Here is a 21,564-nt window from a genome sequence, read left to right on the forward strand (position 1 = left end):
TTTTTGTGTGGTGGGGGTCGCGCATGTCCTTAAGGGGTCAAGGCATGTGCTATGGCGGAACAGGGCATGGTAAAGTCGGAAGTTGGCTGGAATTGGAAGTGGATAGGCCAAGGCCTAGGCCGGAGTAGGCCAGGTGGATAAGAGTGTTGGTAGGTTCAAGCTCTTCGGTGGCTACGAACCTAGGGGGTAGGGGTGTCTGGGTACACCCCTACAGTTACGTTTGGTTGGGGCCTCTTTGGTAGGCCGTGTGTTATAAGTTAAATGTTATTGAAATGTTATTTATTGTTTAAGTGCTAGGGTCATTGTCAGGGGTATTGTATGGGGGGATAGTAACAAAATGTCAGAAATGACAATGACCCTAAATTTGTTAATTTGTTTGAAAGTTAATAAAGCTGTGGACGTTATACTCCAACAGAATAACTGGTGTCCGAGTCTTATTAAGGTAATTTTAAACTAACACCTGCCGAATAACGACAGTGCCTATGTCATGTTCTGATATTGAGTTGCATGTTGTATAAAACTTATTTTTATCTTAATGCAGTAGGTTTATTCAAAATAATAGACAACAACTATTCAAGCACTCTTTACAACAGTTGTTAACAGGTTATTTATGAATTCACAATTATTATTTTATTTATATAGCACCAACATATTCCGCAGGGCTTTACAATTATAGAATGGGGACATGTGACAACAAGTAACTGACATACAAAAATTACCAGAGACAAGAGGCGAACAAAGTACTACTCAAACAAGCTTACAATTTACACGATTTAACCCCTTCCCGCCGAATGACGGACCTGGTCTTTCATGGCGGGGAAACGGTTAACGCAGCAGTGATCGCTCTGACAGGCTGTCAGAGCAAGCAAATGTGCTGCAGGGACTCACCATTCGCCTCCCTGCTCTTCTGGGTTCTGTGTGAAGTGCAGGGAGACGGATCAGTGATGATCTGCTTCCCTGTAAAAAAAATCAATAAAGTTAAAGTAAAATACCACCCCCCTATAGCCATTTTAAATAAAAATTAACCCCTTCCCTGCCAATTGATCACTGACTACAATGATCAATTGGCAGGGACTACATTTTACTGTGATCTGAATTTTTTTTAACCCCTGAGGGTCAACTTTTATTTTTTGTAACCCTCAGGGGTTAATTGTATTTTATTAATTAATTTAACTATATTAAATTTATATATTTAGCTAGCTGGGGTGGGTGGAAGTTAGTGGGGAATTGGGGAATTTGGTGTTAGGCCAGCTAGGGCTTAGCGTTAAAAAAAAAAGTTTAAAAAAGTTTAAAAACATTTTTTAATAATTTTTTTTTTAAAAAGTAAAAATATCCCACCCTCCTTTACCCAGTCCTAATAAGAATTAACCCCTTCCCTGCCAGTTGATCACTACCTACAGTGATCAAAATACAGATCGCGGTATTATACGGTGATCCAATTTTTTTTAACCCCTTAGGGTTAACTTATTTTTTTTAAACCCTCAAGGGTTCAATTTATTTAATTAATTAATTTAAATATTTTAAAATGATATATTTTGCTAGCTGGGGTGAGTGTGAGTTATGGGAAATTGGGGAGTTTACGATTAGTGCTGCTTACTACTAGTAAGGGGTTAACAGTAAAAAAAAAAAGCTTATATGAATGTTAAATCTGTAGAAAAAAGTTTTAAGAAAGTTTAGGAAAGTTTAAAAAATGAATAAAGAAAAAGTTTAAAAACTAGTTTTAAAAAGTAAAAAAAGTTTCAAAAAGTAAAAAAATACATTTAAAAATGCTGTACTCAGCCGACATAGCTGAGCAACATATTAAGTATTAGAGAGTCGTAGCACACATACGATTTGCAAAATATACTGTGCAAACTCACTTTGTGTGTCAAACAGGCAGAACAAATGCTTATTAGTGGTAATGAGCATTTTTCCTGCCTTTTTGACACTTGGTACAAGCTAGCAAAAAAATTATCCCACACTAAGGTTCAAAATATGCCTTGATATTGAACGGAGAATTGATCCCAAATTGGCAGAAGATGTGCTTTTACATAAAAGGCAAAATTTGCAATATTTGAGAATGGTTAAATAAACCAAATGAACCAAAAAAGGGGGTTCCCAACACAACTATTTGTGTTTAATCACTGTAGCTTTAGTTTAAGCTCCTTATAGTCCGTAATTTTCAGTTAGCTTTTAATTTAATGGTGGTCTTAACAAGAAGCAGTAGAACCATGCTTTTTACAGTAAATTTTTGCCTGCTAATCATATTGTAAAAGGGAAAATAAATGCCAAAATTATATATATATATATAATTCTGGCATTTATTGTCGCTTTTACAATATGATCCTTTTTATATATAACATACACAAAATCTTGCACTCGAGAAATTCAAAAATATTTGACCAGGTGCAACGGTCCACAGATTGTCCAAACTACATAAAAATGGAGCTATCAGGATTTCTTGGTAAACAACACAATTTGCTCTTTATTTAGTCATCATGTCAGTTTGACAGTGCAAACTTTCTTTACTCGCCAAACAGCAACTTCAAAGCTCACAGAATTTAATAGTTTTTTTTTTCTAACTGCTGTTTGGTGGGTGAGTTTGTGAGGGCACTGGATCTCGTATGTTGTATGAATTGGTCCCAGCATCACCCTTATAATATATCCATGATTAGGTGAGTGCAGCCCTCTTGGTTTTTATATGTACATATATAGAGGAGGCCACGCCAACTCCAGTGACATTGCACCACTCGCTTTCACAGGGAGCTGGGTGGATTATTCACCTGGGGTCCAGTGGGGCAGCTAGGTAGGCAAAGCAGGCAGTGTAGAAGCTGTGCTTTTCTTGCTCAGCTCCCTCGCCTGCTGCTTAGTGATGCCTGGAGCTGGACTGATGTCATACTCTGGCTCCCGGCATCACTGCGGGGCGTGCGAGGGAGCTGAGCAAAAAGAACATACAGTTTAGCACTCCCTCGCCGCCCGCAAAACAGCTGGCTGCCTGCCCCAGCTGGCCAACTCTTGGACCCCCATAAAACGAGGCTAAGAAGGCATTTGCCTGGGCAATTTTGCCTTGTGCTCATGGTAAATACAGCCCTGCATTGACATTGTGGCAGGCTTATGCAATGTGTAATCATGTACTTTAACAACATCCTTATTGTTTTGCCTGAACAGGGTGTTTTAAAAAAAAAAAAAAATAAATAAATTAAGTTCTCTTAGCTTTGAAGTTGCTGTTTTAAGAATGAGTGAGTGCGCTGGATCTCATATGATATAAGAAAACATAGCACAACTAATCAAGGCAAAAACAATGTGGGATTAGTTACAGTATATGATCAAGCCCACCACAATGTCAATGTACCCCATTTTTAGCAGGTCATACTCTAGCAGCCTAATGCCTGCTTTTATGAGATTTAACCAATACTTGGAAAAGACTTCGTCCTGCATTTCTCTCTATCTCTATATATATTTAGTTTTAATGAGTGACACTAAAAAGTAAGTATCCATAACATATCATAACAATGACATACGATTACTACTCTTTCTGTGTGTGTATCCTAGGGATGTTCAGAGTCCTTGAATCATAGTTACACATTACAAAGAACTGTTATATTGCTGTAATAATTTAACAATGTGTTAGTGCATTAAATGGAGATGAACATGTAACAAATGGAACTGAGCTGTTGGCTACAATTAAAAGTTCATATGTAAGCTATAAAAGGAATCTTTAAAAAAAAACGATAAAAAATTATTACAGGGTGTACGACCCTGGAATATACATTTTCTCCTAATTCTATGAGCTAAAAAATGGAGGTTCCTGGCAAATAGGGACAAAGGCGGCTGAGGAAATTAAGTTCATGGATTAGATCAGAGTGCCTAAAAAGTAGATCCCCAGTTGTTTTATAACTACAGCTTCCATGATGGTTTGTCATTCTAAAGGCATGCAAAGCATCATTTGAATTTTAGTTCAACAACATCTGCGGGATCTACCTATTGGGCACCCCTGAGTTAGATGAGGGAGAGAAAGTGGCGCTAAAAGCCAAATCCTCTTCCGGGAGACCAGTGCTGTAGGTCTCAAAGGGGTGGTCATCCTACTTTTTATTATATTTACTGATAATCTAAATCCTATACTACCAATATGTACTACATACATATATTCTTTGCTTAGTAACAATAAACTGGCAGCAAAAAAAAAGAAAGAAAATTAAATGAAAGTTAGTTATTTTGGCACATATAGTACCCCCTTGCTTTATTCCCCACACGCAAAATTGTCATGAACTAAAGGGACGGAGACTTGTGCCAGCTCACAACTCATTTATACATGACCATCTACCCATTCTACTTTTTCATAATATATTTTGTTTGCAGGTGGCCTGGCCCAATATGAGCTTGAGATCTCTTACACATGAGCTAAAGATCGAGGAGCATACTGCTGCTGTCCTCATTTTTTTTTTTTTTTTAATATAGGGTCTGGGGACCACTAACATTTTCTTTCATTATTATTTTATATGTTTGTGAACTAAGAGGGTTTAGTTTATAGAAAGCATAGTCTTTCAGTGACTGCTTTATCACAAGTCTTTGCCTTTGCAATCCCTTTGATTTACTTATGGGTCACTTGTTAACCCCAATACTCAGCTGAGGTTGTTTTCCTTGGCAAATAATTCTGCAAGTGAAAGCATTGGTGAAAATATTGTTTGTACTGAAAACCGCTTCAACCACTTTGAATCTAGCCCCAGAATTACCCCAGAATAAATGTTTATTTTGAGTATTTTCTCATATTCTTCCATACCTCACTACATATGCACATACACCCACTAATACACTAATCTGTTTGATTTCCATGTAGCTTTAAGCAGGCATGTCAAACTCAAAGGCTAGCACGGGCCAAATAAACAAAGTTTAAGTTTATGTGGGTTGCAAAAACCAAAACCTTAAATTTTCATAGAAACGTAGGTTTGTTTTGAAAAGTACAGTGTTAAAAAAAACCAACAGCATCCTCCTCTACTAAACCCCAGCCCCCCTCTACTAATCCCCAGTCCCCCCTATGTACTAAATCCCGGCCGGCGCTACCATAAGGCGGCCCAGGCGGCTGCCTTAGGGCGCACCGGCCCTGGGGGCGCAAAATCAGGCTGACCGGAAGGAGGGAAGCGCACTGCGCTCCCCTCCAACCGACGACCTTTTGTAGCGTGGCCGAGCGCCCGGTTCTGCGGGCGCGCGAGGGAGCACTCTCCCATGTGTGCTTCCTCTTCAGCTCCCTCGCGCGCCGCATACTGATACCGGAGCCGGAAGATGACGTCATCTTCCGGCGCCGGCATCCCTACGCGGTGCGCGAGGGAGCTGAAGAGGAAGCACACATGGGAGAGTGCTCCCTCGCGCCCGCCAGCCCGCCAGCCCGGGAGACAGCCAGCCCGGGAGACAGACAGACAGCCACCAAGAGAGAAAGCCACCAAGGGAGACAGCCAGCCAGGGAGCCAGCCAGCCCAGGAGCCCAGCAGCACCCCAGGGAATCGCTTCAGCACTCCAAAAAGGTAAGGAGGCTGGGGGATTAAATTTAAAAAAAAACATGTGTTAGTGTTAGTGTGTGTGTGTGTCTGCTAGTGAGTGTCAGTGTGTGTGTCTGCTAGTGAGTGTCAGTGTGTGTGTCTGCTAGTGAGTGTCAGTGTGTGTCTGCTAGTGAGTGTCAGTGTGTGTCTGCTAGTGAGTGTCAGTGTGTGTCTGCTAGTGAGTGTCAGTGTGTGCCTGCTAGTGAGTGTCAGTGTGTGTCTGCTAGTGTGTCTGCTAGTGAGTGTCAGTGTGTGTCTGCTAGTGTGTCTGCTAGTGAGTGTCAGTGAGTGTGTCTGCTAGTGAGTGTCAGTAAGTGTGTTACTGTGTGTCTCTTACTGAGTGTGTTTTTGTGTGTATTAGTGAGTCTGTTTGATGTCTGTTAGTGAGTGTGTGTTTGTCAGTGAGAGTGTATGTTTTGTAAGTGAGTGTGTATGTATGTCTGTCGCTGAGTGTGTCTGTCAGTAAATGTGTGTGTCTGTTAGCTGGTGTGTATGCATCTGTTCGTGAGAGTGTGTGTGTGTCTTCAGCACTTACCTTTCTCTAGCGCCGGACTCCCTTGGCGCTGGGGATCCCTCCGCCTCTCAGCTCCGAATGCTCTTGCCGCGCATGCATTCAAACCGCCCATAGGAAAGCAGTACTCAATGCTTTCCTATGGACGTTCAGTGTTTTAGAATAGCGGAAGCTCCTCTAGCGGCTGTCAGTGAGACATCCACTAGAGGCTGGATTAACCCTCGGTGAAACATAGCAGTTTCTCTGAAACTGCTATGTTTTCAGCTGCAGGGTTAAAACTAGAGGGACCTGACACCCAGACCACTTCATTGAGCTGATGTGATCTGGGTGTCTGTAGTGGTCCTTTAATTGTGTGTGCATCTGTATGCACTGGCGTACATACCGCGGTCGCAGGGGTCACATCCCTGCGACCAGGTGCCCGCCGCCATGATGTCTATATGCCTGCATGTATGTCTCTGTCTGTGTCTGTATGTCTGTATGATTATTTCTGTGTTTGTATGAACCTTATTTTGAACGAGGGTTGGGGGCACCAAAATGCATCTTCGCCTGTGTAACTAAAAATCCTAGCACCGGTCCTGACTAAATCCCAGTCCCCCCCTCTATAACAATTTCCAGCCCCCCCTCCAAACTAAATCCCAGCCCCCCCTTCAAACTAAATCCCAGTCCCCCCTCCATACTAAATCCCAGTCCCCCCTCCATACTAAATCCCAGTCCCCCCTCTATACTAAATCCCAGTCCCCCTTCCCCTTATCCCCTCTACTAAAAAAACAAAACAAACGATATTATGCAACAAGCAGACTCCACTCATATTGCCACTGCCAGTATGCGACTCTGAAGTCCAGCATCTGGTATACCCCCAATGGCGCCGTCCGCACCCTGTGCAAAGCGGATCCTCCGCCTACTCCTTGAAAACCTGTGAAGGCGGAGCACTTTGACGTCACGTTGGAATGTGACGTGGCGTTGCGTGCCTCAGTGCACCTCCAGGTCCTTCACTGTCCAGCTGTGGCCATCGCAACACTGACCAACACACATTAACAGACACACATAATCTCTGACAGACACACACACACACTGACACACACACTCACACACACTAACTGACAGACCCACATCATTTTCTTTATTGTTCCCTATCTTTGGGAGCTGGTGTGGGGCCTCTCCCTGGGGTCCAGTGGGGATCTTTTCTCGGGAGCTCAGTCTTCCTGCTCCTCACTGCTCCCTCACGTGCACAGTTTAGTGATGCAGGGTGACGAAATGACGTCATATTCCGGCATCACTACAGAGGGTGCACGCGAGGAGTAGGAAGACTGAGCTCCCTCGCAGCGTCAGAGACCTCTCCTCTCCGGCCACGTAAGTTTTAGCAGAGTAGGCACCTGCAATGTGGGGAGAGCAGGTGCCTACTCTGCCTTAGTAAGCATGTTATTGCGTGGGCCGCGAGTTCGAAATGGTTGGCTTAACCCCTTAAGGACCAAACTTCTGGAATAAAATGGAATCATGACGTCTCACACACGTCATGTGTCCTTAAGGGGTTAAAGGGTTACTCCAACCCTTTTTAAGTACACATTTATTAGTTTGTTTTTAATCATTAAACCTTATGAAAAGCAATAATGCAAAGCTCCTTATGCCTCTTCTGATGTCACAGCTCCTACGCGCAGTGCAACAATCAAATGCTTCAGAGGAGCATAGAGAAGCACTTGATTGGACTGTTTCTAAACCTTTAAGGGTACGAAGGGAGTGAGTGGGGTGGACAAGGGAGGTAAGGAGGGTTTATTAAAACAACCAAGGAAACAAAAAATTGCTGATAAGGGTTATAGAGAGCTAGGGACGGCAGAGAGATACAAGAGGAAGGAAAGGACAATGCATGCTTCTCTTTGCAGGCACATCTCTCTAAGTTTGGTGCCAGCGTACTTTGCATGCTGACAACAGATGTAAATTTTGCACAGAATTAACATTAGGCTGCCTAGGTAACATGCGCTGAGTGCAACTAACGCCCAGCACACAAGTGCAAATATCTCTGGATGTGCAGGTATTAAAGCTTACACACTGCACATATAGAATCTTACCATGAATGAACACTTTTAAAAGAAGAAGTGACAATGGCAGTTTCAGTAACCCTTTATTAATGTTTCCATTTTTTTACCATTCTGTCAGATATGAGTGACACGTGCTCTGACGTTTTCTATTTTTATCAAATACATTCTTATTAAAAAATAAATAAATCACATGGATGATGTGCTTAATCAAATGACTATGTGCTTTTTGTTAGCTTGCTAAGCTATTTTCAGAATGCATGTGATATGTCTTGACTGGGTATTTCCATATAACCCCCTAACTCCTTATCTGGAATCTAATAAAATTAAACAAATCAGCTTCATGCAAAAATCTTATTAAAACAATAAAAAGCACAACCTAAAAATACAAAGGGAGACGACAATAGTGCAGATAAAAAATAAAAAAAATAAAAAAATAAAGATTATAACGCACTCACAAACGTAAGAATAAAAAGGCAGGGTATAATCGGTCTCTTCAAGTGCTTCTTTTCTTCTCTTATGTCAAGATGAAGGCTTAGGACAAAGCACAAGAACAAAAGACGTAAAACTGTATGAGTAAAAAAAATTACTTTATTGTATGTACTTACAAAATAACTAGTAAAAGGGCTCATCAAATCAAACACGATGTCTTCCCCACCAGGAACAAAAATAACTATCAGGATATGAAGACAAAGTAGATGAAAGAGTCCACAATTAAAAAATCCATAATAAAATAAATCTTGCCACCCTACGCGTTTCGTCTAAAAGACTTCGTCAGGGGATTGTGGCAACAACAGTATTGCATACAATAAAGTATTTTTTTTACTCATACAGTTTTACACTATGTTTTGTTCTTGTGCTTTGTCCTAAGCCTTCATCTTAAAATAAGAGAAGAAAAGAAGCACTTGAAGAGACTGATTTTACCCTGCCTTTTTATTCTTACGTTTGTGAGTGCATTTTGTTCTTTTTTTTTTGTTTTTACATTTTTGTTATTTTTTATCTGCACTATTGTGGTCTCCCTTTGTATTTTCAGGTTGTGCTTTTTATTGTTCTATATTTATGGTATTGAAGACATTTGAGGAGTCTTTGCACTTCCTTTTTTACGGGGTATTTATATATTTGTATATTCTGTCCCCTTTTTTTAGCCACAAGGGTTGTTTTTTTGCATTTGGTGCAAATTATTTATTTTTGTCTGTACATTAAAATCTTATTAAAACTCAGCAATTTGGGAAAATTTTATATTATACAGTTCGAGACACAGAGCAATCCCAATTCTTAATACAAAACGAGGGTGTTGGGTTATTCATTAAATATAATAAAGTGTATAATTATTTCTGTCCATAACCCTGGACATTTTTTAAGTTTAATATAATTTTGTTCCCTCCCTTAATAAAGAATTGTAGTGAAATAAAAATATAATTGCAAAATCTTGTCTAAAATATCCAATAGACGATTATAGCTAAGTTGTGAATTTTCTTTATCAGCAATTTTAGCCCAGATTTTGCAATTCCATTTTACAAAAAAAAAATGTAAAAAAATCCAGGTGATCTCACCTGCGTATTGATAACTGTGTAAATAGTTTTAATAAAATGGTATTGAGTGGATTATTTTCTCCCACCTTAAAATGAGGTGTGAACAATGTGCTATATTGCTATAGGAAGTGGGTTAATCAGTCACTAGACAGAAACTAGCCATATCAGTAAGTAAATATTCACTGGCAGCTAAACAGAGTGCATAATGCCTCCCATGTACCTAGGGATAGGCAACTAATAGTTCTCCACTAGCTACAGACAACAACTCCCATTATGCTGAATTATTTTCTAGTAGTACTGGTTGATTTGAAGAATGTTTGCCATTTAGTTAATTTGTTCTTTAATTTGCATTTCCTTGTCATGCTGACTTAATCTACCTTCACTACACATCGTTTTAACTAGTCTAATTATCTGCTTGAACAGAGCTCTCTCTAAGCCTCCAGCCCGTAGCTCCCAGCAGGAGGACTGCTGTAAGCGTGGTATGTAAGCAAGTAATATCCCAAACCATGTCCTTGAAGTCAGCTTAGCTCAGTGGAGACAACTTCTGGCTGTGAGGATACAGGGAGCAACACCCCACGTCATACATTAGAAAACTATTAGACTATTTAAATTTGGGGGTATCAGGGTACTCCTGGCACCATAACCACAACAGCACACTGTAATGACTATGGTGCTTGAGGTGTTCCTTTAACCCGTTAAGGACACATGACATGTGTGACATGTGTCATGATTCCCTTTTATTCCAGAAGTTTGGTCCTTAAGGGGTTAAGGAGGAATACATGTAATATATATTGCTTAAAATTGTATATTTGTACTGAGCAAAAATAAATATTAATAGGGAGCTGTCAATTCTTGGGATTTTTAATATTGTGTTTGCTAAACATATTAATTTGGCAAATCTGTGTTTGTGAAGTGTGAAAAATAAAATTGTATATAGAAATCCAGACCTCTTTATTCTGCAACTGGGTGTCTCCTTGTTAGTTTCCTTAATTCCCTGTCAATCATTTTCATACGTTCTGTCCTTGGTCCTAAATCAATCCCACAGAAGGTAAACTGCAGACATAATGGACAGAGCAGAACAAAATGGCTGCAACCAGATACTGAGATCTGGCACAAGAAAGAAAATATAATAAATATAAATAAAAACAAATGGCAATGAGGGGAGTATAATCATGAAGATTCAAAGGACATAAGGAAAAACTTACAAAAAGGAAAAAAAATGACAGGGCAGCTTTAACTGTGCCACAAATTTCTGTTATTGGGGCTGACATGTTGACTGTACATTGTTGTAGATCTGTTTAAAACATAGTAATTTTGTTTATTATCCTATGATTGCACTTCTGTGTCATTAGATATATTACTTTACATATATTACATACTTTGTTTCATAGTAATCTAGGTTGAAAGGGAACTTAAGTCTATAAGGTTCAAGCTCAAAAAAACATTAATTTATGCTGTTAATCCAAAAGAAGACAAAACAACCCAATTGTGTCCATTTCCAATTAAGCCACAAAAAGGGGGGGAGGTGTGTGGGGGGGGTTCCTTAGTGGCTCCATAATAGCAATCAGATTTTTCCAGGTCTACCAACTGTTCACATACAGAATATTCTGTTTTTGCAAAAAAGCATCAGGCCTTAAAACAAATTATGATAAGACAACCTCTTTAGGTAGAAAATTCCACATCTTTATTGTTCATAGAGCATAATATTGTCAGACTTTAAAAAACAAAACAAAAAACTTTTTAGTTTAATTTAGGAAAAAAAATCATAATAATAATAATAAAAAAAAATTATATATATATATACACACAAACTCTCTCTCTCTCTCTCTCTCTCTCTCTCACCAAAAGGATCTATTGTATGGACATACTTTCTGAAACTAACTGACCCATATCCAAACACACATACACCTGTGCCCTTTACTGGGTTGCAATTAGGTTTTGCGGCATGTGGTAGCTGCTTCCATCTTACTTAACGTAATTTATCCCAGTGGCTCCACACTTTTTAATTCTGTGTACATGGCCAGCCCCAGGTCAATGAGGCCCACCAGGAAATCTCTTGGTTTCCCAGTGGGCCAGTTCAGTTCTGAAAATCCAGGATAAACCAGCCAGAACAACTGGCTACTGTAGGGGTTTGACTCAATACATTTTAATTTTCAAAGTAGTCATGAGGGATAAGATTTGACTTCTAGGTCTTTAAGTATGTTTTTCTCCATGAAAAATATTCAATATTTTTTTTTCTATGGCCTTTCTACGTTGCCAGTTTTAATAAATATTAAATTAATTTATATTTTTGCTCAGTGAAAACTATGTTTTTGGGTGCAATGATGCATATATTTTTTTTGCTGTCTTGTGCTCAACCAGATCGACGCACCAAACCAGCCGTGTACAAATTTCCACCCTTACACTTATTGAATCTATATTTTTAAGTCATTTTTACTATGTTAATATATTTATGTTGCAGGCAAACAACTTAATAGGTGAAGTGTGAATGTAAGTATGTGGATGTTTATGTGCATACAATGTGCATACAATTAATTACCGCATGTGAATGTGTAACTGTTTAATTTGAGTTTGCATATTAATTTGCAGAGTGAATATATGTACAAGTACTGTATTAATGTGTGTGTGAATGCATGAATTTTTATGTATATATATATATGTGTGTGTGTGTATGTGAATGTATATGTATGCACAAGAAAAATTAAATAAATCTAAAAAGAAATACAATGTATGCATATGTATATAATAATGCTTACAAGTACAGTCATGCACACATAAATGCTACTAAATACACCGAAATGTACGTACACATATAGACAATTACTTTCACTTTCATAAAGACATCAATATACAAATATGTATGTAGATAGAAATATATAGATATGAACATACTTAATGAGGCACGCAATCAACTTGATTCCACAGAGACCGATGGTCTTTCTTTGTATTGCAGCAAAGTTATGTTATGTAAAATTGCTATTTGTTAAATTTATATATGTGTGTATGTATGTATATATATATATATATATATATATATATATATATTTATCTTTTTTTTTGGGGGGGGGGGGGGGGTATATTGTATTTTTGTAATATTGTATCCTATTGTAACAATGCAATGTTTGATGACTCAGGACATACTTGAAAACGAGAGAAATCTCAATGTATCCTTCCTGGTAAAATATTTTATAAATAATAAATATTTACTAACTAGTATAACTGCAGTGGTGGCAATTTACAAAGATTAGTTCAGAGCTTGAGCAGAGCTTGAGCGTTCCATAGGAAACCATTGGAACTCCAAGACCATTTGGTATTCACTAATGGACTCTGAAAGAAATGCTCTTTAACGATAGCAATGCTAGCGAATTATGTGTAATTGCTCACGATACAAGTGCCACCAGTAAAATTAACACTTCCAGTGTCTCAGCGGAAAGTCCCATGAACTCCAACAAAAGAAGGAGAGGCTCGGTGAAAAGAAATTGACATTGTGTGCATGGATTTCTCAGTTATAAGACATGAACTTTGAAAAAACTACTCACTAGCCTAAATACAAAGCAATGTCCATGACACGAATTAAAGAAATGTAAAAAGCATACTGAGTGTATATTACATGAAAATTGCTCATAGACCTATAATCACACACCTTGCAATATAGAGGCTTAAGTTACCCTTGCCACCCATCCAAAATATGTCCACCCCCTGACATTAGCATATTAAGGAGGATATAAAGACTACTAATAATAAAATCTAATTACTATTTGAAGCCTTTCTTCAATCTTCTTTATTCAACCAAAAATGTGTAAAATAAAAATTACCAAAAGGGACTGCCGGGTGGCACGGGTGCATTCTCATCTTAACTGTCTAGCATATTTCTACTTTTCCCTACTATCTTCTACAAAATCACTTCTCTCAACTCTACTCTACCTCTCTAACCACCCTACCCTGATATTATGACCAACCCTTTTTTTCAATAAGGTCGGGCCCACAAGACCTAAGAAGAGTCACGTAGACAGGGATACAGTTAATCCTACACACCTGGAGGCCTGCAGATGCGCATTATGTTTATTTGGGGATGTCGGAGTTGGCCCACTAGTTTAGTTACCAAGTGGCTTTATAATAATGTACATAGCTTCTGTTCCAAGCAGTGGGTCCTTGAATTGTCAATTATTTACAGAATTACCGTTTGGATTGCTGCAGAATATTATTATCATTGTATCACATATGTTTTTCCCGCTCTGTCCTCCAAAGTCTTTTCAAAGACAAAAATTCACATAAATAAAGATTGTAAAATAAGTAAATGAATAAATAAATAAATAAAATTTACTATATCCCAATGAAACAGTGTAAAATTTAAAAAAAGAAAGCAAAAAAAAACCAGCAAAAAAAATCCATCTCAACACATTGAGGGGCAGAATGAGACATGCTCACACTGAGCATTCAAGGCAGGAAAAGCACACACAGATATTTTGAATGAGTTGATAAAAAAAAATAAAAAAAAATAAGAATCGGGGGCGGAGCTTGGACTGCAAGCTGGCAAGACGGTGATAGCCATGCTGGGGACACCTTGACTAACCTTTGGACACCTTAATTGACAACCTGAGGCTCTAATAACTGTGGCAGCATGATGCGGCCTACTGGAGACGAAGTGGAGGAGAGGCAGCCGCTTTCCTCCCTCCGAATCAAACCTAGCTCGACGAGAATCTCTTACCCCCCTCCCCCCTCCCACTCTGAACTGGGATATCGAGGTCCACTCTGGAGAGTAGTCGGCTATACCAGCTTTGCTCTACGCTTAAACCAAGCAGATATCGCACAACAACATCCCAAGATGGCGGATGCTGCGTGCACAAACGCACATGGCGCGAATCCAACCAAGAGGGCACTTAGAAACGCTACTGCCTACCACCTGTGGCGGCTAGACCAGATCTTCCAGAACTTCTGGCTGAAGATACAAGCACGTCAAATTGACACCACAGCCCACAAGTGTGTACCGCGGAAAGGACACTAGAGAAAGGAGCAGCCACATATGGTGAAGCCTCCTCAGAGAGCAAGATCTAAAACAAGGATTTCACGACCTCATGACTGCTCACCAAGGTCGGGGGCCACCCGAGGCAAGACCTGAAGACCTGACAGAGCATCTATGGCCAGCAGAGATTGCCACTCACCTTCTTCACCCTCCCCCTGAAAGGGATGGACTTGGTCTCTCGACGAACCCAAGTCTGTGGTACAAAGATGCCGGCCCTCTTGCAGGCCTGGGGCAGAGGAGGCCCCCCGCTCCGGAGCAACATATGCCCAGGCGAGGTAGCAGCTATGCCACTTTGAGGAATTGGCTGAACTTGCTCTAGTGTCATGCCTTAACTATGGTATCCTCTTACTTCCTGGTTCCACGGAGCTTAGCCACACCCCTTTATGACACGGTCTCCTTATTTAATCCGACCGCACCAGCTGATCGACGCTGGATTATTGAACTACGTTCCGTACTCACGAACCGGCTACAACATCGTTGTGAAAGCCCTCTGTTACCGGACCGGACTGGAAGACTTCAAGTTCCCTTCACCTCTCCTCATCCACGACTAAAGCTGAACTCTCTCCATTCAGGATAACCGCCTCTGAGGAGATCTCGGGAACCAGTGTTCTATGTGCCGGAAGCTAAGTAAAACCTCTGTGATAAGCGTTGCATCTCAAAGCTGTTATTTCCTGTCTCCAAAGTCCTTCGATAAAACAAACCAGTTACAGCTAACTTCAACTCATACTTTATATCAGTTAGCTGCATCTGTCTTGCTTCAGTTAAAGCCTATGGAACAGCTATTGTAACTTCTTATCACCTAATTCATTAACACTACTAAGAGACTCTTTCTGATTCAGTGTCTGCTAATTACTACCGTTTACTACTTAAAGCTACAGTGCCTGTAATTGTGGACTTCAGTTATCGTTTACTACTTAAAGCTACAGTGCCTATAATTGTGGACTTCAGTTATCGTTTACTACTTAAAGCTACAGTGCCTGTAATTGTGGACTTCAGTTATCGTTTACTACTTAAAGCTACAGTGCCTGTAATTGTGGACTTCAGTTATCGTTTACTACTTAAAGCTACAGTGCCTATAATTGTGGACTTCAGTTATCGTTTACTACTTAAAGCTACAGTGCCTGTAATTGTGGACTTCAGTTATCGTTTACTACTTAAAGCTACAGTACCTGTAAATTGGATTTAAAGTCAATACCTTTTACTTTGTATAATAAATATTCAAACTATAAGAAATCTGCAGTTGTGTTCCTTCATAACAAATGTTTAGACGTGACTTCTAGGGACTGCCATCTGAGCATACTCCCTCATGGGCAACAAGAGAAGCAATTTATATATGCTTTAAATACCATGCACCAAGTTTTCTTTATTTTGTATTATGATTTTCATTTCTCTTCTATTATCTCTCTCTACACTAAATGACCTACTATTGATGCGGTAAAGTAACATAATGAAAACGCTCCGGAGGTACAATATAAGCAACTCCAAGCCTAGCCTGAATATTAACTATGCTCTTTGTTTATTCTACTACAGGCAAAAATTTTATGCAGTAGGCAGTTGGTGTACCCCCCGAATAGCTGGGTGTGTTTGTACATATTTGATACCTAGACTAGTCTATACAACATTATACCAGTCCACTGTACATGTTTCTCTGTCAGTACGTATATCCTGCTTATCTACCCTCCTGTTACACCAATATAATATTCCTGTACACCAATCACCTTGTCTTGCAGCTCTCCTTAGTTTAAGTGTCAGACTAGCTCAGCGGTTAGCCAAGTATATTTAACACAAGCATTTTCTTAGAATGACATTTAATCTCTGTGGAAAGTGTGGTTTAAACCAACTGTTGCAGACAAGTATACATAGCCTGTCATTATCACGCATTCTAAGCATCTGAATATCTTGTTATTAATAATTCTTTAAAAATGTGCCACATCTCTCAATGCCACAAACTGTTATAATATGACTGTTATTGCAAAGCTTGCACTGTTGTTGGGGATTGGCAAGCCTGTTTGTAACCAATTGCACAAAGAAAATAAAGATTGGAAAAAAATATGAATCAAGTCTTTTTTATTTGATATGGTTTTGCTGGGCAATAATGTTTTTTTAAAGAAAAATGTATTTGAATGGATTACATTTTTTTTCACGGGCTTTTTAGATTATTTGCCTTTTCCCTCACTGTAATTAGTATGCAAAGGTAGGGGCATATTTTCGGGAGTGCCTATGGCTTGGGGACCTCTAGCCAAGTCGGTAAGTCACTTTATGGGCACATGAGACCCACGTTATCATTGAGGGATAATCCCTAATAGAAAAGTCCCTTTGGGTTACAGGAATTTCTCAGTCTCTCCCTAATAATAACAAATATCATGGATCTTTAAACTGAAGTTTAACGTAATTATGGCTATTTACACCACATATTTTTCTGCTGATATGAGCTGCGGGAGAGGCCATAGCTCTCTGGCAGTGGGGATTCATCATATAAGGGGGTGTTTGGGCAATGAAGAAGTTAATCCAATGGAAAGAACTTTCACTATGCCTTTGCATCTTTTTATGGGGTAATGAGAACAGCTGTCACCAAGGAGAGAGTCTTGGCAAAAAACCTGGACACAGAGATAAGGTTGCATTGGAAGAGGACTGGATACTCAATATTAAAATTGGAGAAGAAAAATTAGAAACAAATACCCACTTTCCCCTTTCCTTATATTTGTATTCTAAGGACTAATATTGTCTAATAGGCCATATGCCTCTGAGCATTCCTCTACAAGCTGAAATAGGAGAGCCTGATCACTTGGGGAAACAGAGTGAAGAATGCTTAACATACATCAACAGGTACGTTTTATACAAAAGTTTACAGCAAGATTGAGCCATCTCCCAAAAAATAATATCTGGTCTAGCTTTTAAGATCTTACAACATAGTAATCTTGTTGGTTATCCCATTTTACTAATATATTCCTTTGTGATAATATATCATTTAGCCATAGAAAATAGCAGAACACTGTATGCTCTCTAACTGAATCTGGGCTACCCACCCCATTTTCTGTGGTGCCTATGCTGATGCAAGTCTACATAGTTATAATAATCATTTCTAATTGTATTCGGAGCTTGGCCAAGATTTTGCTTATGGGCCACCTCACTAACAAACCACTCAGGGGATTATTGAGTAAACAGTGAATTGTACTGAACTGAAAACCAAACAAACAGTGAAATTCAGACTAAAACAGCCAATTTGTGACTAAGGATGAGCTTGATGATATTTACAAATTAGCAATTTAACCTACATTTTGACATTTAGTTTTTAATTAACTACAATTTGCAGTTTAGTTAATAAACATTAAAATGTACACTTAAAGAGGAACTGTCACTTCCTCATTTAGATAATCTGATAAATAACTTGATATTTGGGGAACCTCAAATATGCACTAGATAAGGCCCCATGAATGGATGGGGGAATAACTCAATATATTTAAATGTATAGGGAATTGATTTTCTCTAGGGAGGTGCAAGAAAAACACAAGTCCATCTATGAGAATAAAACATGTATTGTTAAATACTCTTTTAAAGGATAGATCTGTGCAATCTCATATACTCCATACTGCCACCAGACACAAGGAAACACACATTATTGTAATAATAACTTTTTGACATTCTCAAACTCACCCATTCTTCCACATTGGGTCCCTCTTGGATTGGCGCAAAGGGCTTGCTCCATAAAATATTTGGCTCCCCATAGCGCCATATCTTTCGCCTTGTCCTCTGAGCGAAAAAAGATGTGACACATAGCAGGATGACTATAGCAAAACCACACACAATAGCAATAGCCTGGATGGAAATAGACAGAAAAATAAATGTAAATCAAGCAGTAAAAATATATATACAGGTTTATTCAATAACGTGAGAATTCAGGCTGAATTCAAAGAGACTTTCAACTGTAAGGCCAGAGTAGCCAAACTGAAAGCATAGCTGACTTAGATAATTTTTCCAGATCGGCTGTTTTGACCTTACATTTGAAATTCACTCTAAAATCACCGTGAATTCTCACTCTCATGAATAACCTTTATGAAGAAGAAAGAATTACGTTAGTTCCAACTTGTTCTCACCTCTTGTGGGTCCACCATGCAGTAATGGTACAGATACTGATTGACAAATCCTGCTCCACCAGACACAGGAGAGTAGACCTGATTACACAGCATCATGATCTGGCTGTAGTACATACTACCACCCATTTGGGCCCTTGGGTTCACACCAACTATATAGACAATGGTGGCAATAAGGTCCAAGGTGGCCAGAATTGCACTCATCACTAGCACAGCCAAGAAAAATCTCCGCGATCGAGAACTACTGGATTTAGAAACGCTCATAATAAATAGGCCCAAGGTGGCCGCAAATGTCAGCACTGCCATAGCCATCATGAAACCGCTGGCAGCCTGAGGATTTGTCATTCCAGAGCCATAACCATAGCTACCATAGCCATAGCTGCCATAGCCACCCATCATACCTCCGCCATACATGCCACCAATACCCCCTAAACCTCCATAGTTGTATTCCCAGGCAAGAGTAGAAGCCACGCAGGCAAAGATTGCCACACAGAGGAAAATATTAATGGCTTGCAGGATGCGGACTATCCCAGGGGGAGAGTTCCATTTGTAAAAATGTTGTGGGGGAACATCTTCAAGGTAAAAGGAGTTAGGATGTGGGGACTGGATAGGGTAGGCATTAGATCCAGGACCATAGCTTTTCTGCTGGTAATAGTTGCTGGGTGGGCTGTAGACTGGGGGGCTGTCATAGCGGTTCTGGTTGTACATGATGGTGTCTGTGCCCTGTAGGTAGGATAACAAAGATTTTAGTTTGTCCGTTTTTCATCCCGCTCTGTACAGCATCTCTCCTTCACCTATATTCCGTTTCTCTCATGTTTAGCTCTTCTCTCCCCCCTCTCTTTCCTATTCCTTTTCTTTTATTCTCTTTATCAGCACGCTCTGCGTTTCTCTTGCACACCCTCCTATATTTGCTCTCTCCTTTGGTTTCATATACTTTTTTTGTTTCTGTTGCAGTCCTTATCAACGTTCCTCTGAGTTTAAACCGGTTTACTCCTTAACTCCCACTCTCCTACCCTCACTTTCTTAATCACATCTTTTACCATGCCTCCTCTAAATGGCCAATTTTTCTTCTTCATCACCACCCCTTCTGACATTACTCGCATTCTAAATAATTAAATGTTTCCATTTCTGTTCCACGAATCGTAACAAATACTTTATAATTGTAGCTATATTAATGACCTTTTATAAACTATAAGAAACCATTGGAATTTCTTTACAATTAAGTCACATTTCCCTTATAGTACACCCTTAATGAAATATATCCGAATCTCGCCTACCTTTCACTTCATCCTCTGTCCATGGCATCAATGTCGGATTCTGATGACAAAATGAAAAGGATCAGAGTATTACTGGATTTCGTTACACAGATTGGTATCGTGTTATGTCTCTCCTCCCTGTTCTCACTTAGTTAAATCTCCTCCTTTAATACCAAACATATGTGTTTCTTTTTCACTTCTTGCCATGCTGACACCGTTATTACTCTGTTACTTACAAAACACCAGCCAGTGCTGTGGTTTGAAAAAGTAGAAGCAAAATAAATAAACAAACATTCACACAGTTCTCTCCTCCTCTGCCACCTTTCCTGTGGAATTCACCCTCTTCCTCTGTTTTTCACCTTCTTCTATTCTCTCCCTCCTGTCACTTTCTTTCTCTCTCTAACTTTCTCTTATTCTCTCTCCCTTTGACCTTCCACAGCGCTCTCTTTTCAGTACACACTCTCTCACCTTCTCAACCTCTCCCTCCGTTGTCTCATTCACTTTCTTCTGTCTCCCATTTTCTGTTTATCCCCCCTTCCACCTGTTTGCATCTAACCTGAAATGTCCTTTCTCATTCCTTCTGTCAGCCTCTCTGTATCTTTGCACTCCCCCTCTTCCTTTCCTTTCCTTTCCCCCTCTCTCTCTCTCTCTCTCTCTCTCTCTCTCTCTCGTCTCACCTCTCTCCCCACTTTTTCTTTCTTCCTCCCTTTCTCACCTCTCAATGTTTTCCAGTAATGGCGCTTTTGGGATTAATGATTAGAAGCCAGCTCTGCCCACAATCACACTGTGCAATCCTCCCTTCAGGGCTAGGCCAGCACTCAAAGCACTTCAGAATTCCCTGTGTAACTATTAGGGTCAGGCTGGTGCACACAGCTTTAACTCTCTCCCTACCAAAACATAAACATCTTCTTCAACAATTTATTGCCCAATTTTCACTATTAAAAATACATATTTAAACTTCTTCATGAAAGCGCAGTAAGAGTATTAAAATACATTTAAGACAACTTTTTTTACGATTACATTTAAATAAACAGGTAAAAGGATACAGCTGCCGAGAAATGTAAAAAAAAAAAAAAAAAAATGGCCAGCTTTGCTGTGTGATTGATTTCTGCTATCTGTACATGGATTAACCAATCACTATATGAAAAAAAAAAATTTCCCCACAAAAAGTTGTATTTTTTTTCGTTAACGTGGCATGGAAAGTCCTACATTTTTTGGAACAGTAACTGAACAGGAACTGAGGTGAATTTTAAATTGCTGGCCAAAAAATGGAAAAATTCTGACATTGTGTACAGTATTTGTAATACAGGCCCCAAAAAGACCAGAATTTCCCAAGATTTCAGCAGGACTGAATGCTGCCAGATGGCTGAAATCTGGACACAATGCTTCAAATCGAACTATTTACCCACTGGCATCGCTCTCTGCTAGCGGGCAAATAGTTCAAAACCCTTGGCAGCACAAGGGTTAATCATGTAAATACTAGCTAGGAAGCCATTTTAAATAATTAAAATTAAATCAATAAATAAAAAGCCTATCAGTACAATAAGAGCCCCATATTACAATAAGGAAGATTTAACACCTCCCTATGCCCCCTACCTGCCATGCGGC

At 39.5% G+C, this 21,564-nt stretch overlaps 1 protein-coding gene across 4 annotated transcripts in view; it reads right to left on the bottom strand.

The window, feature by feature from the left end:
• Window positions 1-20,726, bottom strand: part of LOC134611513 (occludin-like) — a 45,693-nt gene extending 24,967 nt beyond the window's left edge. The window contains exons 1-4 of one of the 4 annotated variants that reach the window (XM_063455451.1): window positions 20,672-20,726; window positions 19,978-20,017; window positions 18,704-19,423; window positions 18,264-18,425 (exon numbers count right to left, since the gene is read on the bottom strand). In XM_063455451.1, coding sequence (XP_063311521.1) covers window positions 18,264-18,425; window positions 18,704-19,408 — 867 coding nt within the window. In that variant the 5' untranslated portion in view covers window positions 19,409-19,423; window positions 19,978-20,017; window positions 20,672-20,726. Of the gene's footprint in view, window positions 1-18,263; window positions 18,426-18,703; window positions 19,424-19,977; window positions 20,018-20,424; window positions 20,449-20,512; window positions 20,593-20,633 lie in introns of those variants that run through there. The other 3 variants (XM_063455450.1, XM_063455449.1, XM_063455452.1) reach the window with 3 other exon arrangements.
• Between the last annotated feature and the right edge of the window lie 838 nt (window positions 20,727-21,564).

Source organism: Pelobates fuscus, chromosome 5, assembly GCF_036172605.1.
Source record: "Pelobates fuscus isolate aPelFus1 chromosome 5, aPelFus1.pri, whole genome shotgun sequence".
NCBI lineage: Eukaryota > Metazoa > Chordata > Amphibia > Anura > Pelobatidae > Pelobates > Pelobates fuscus.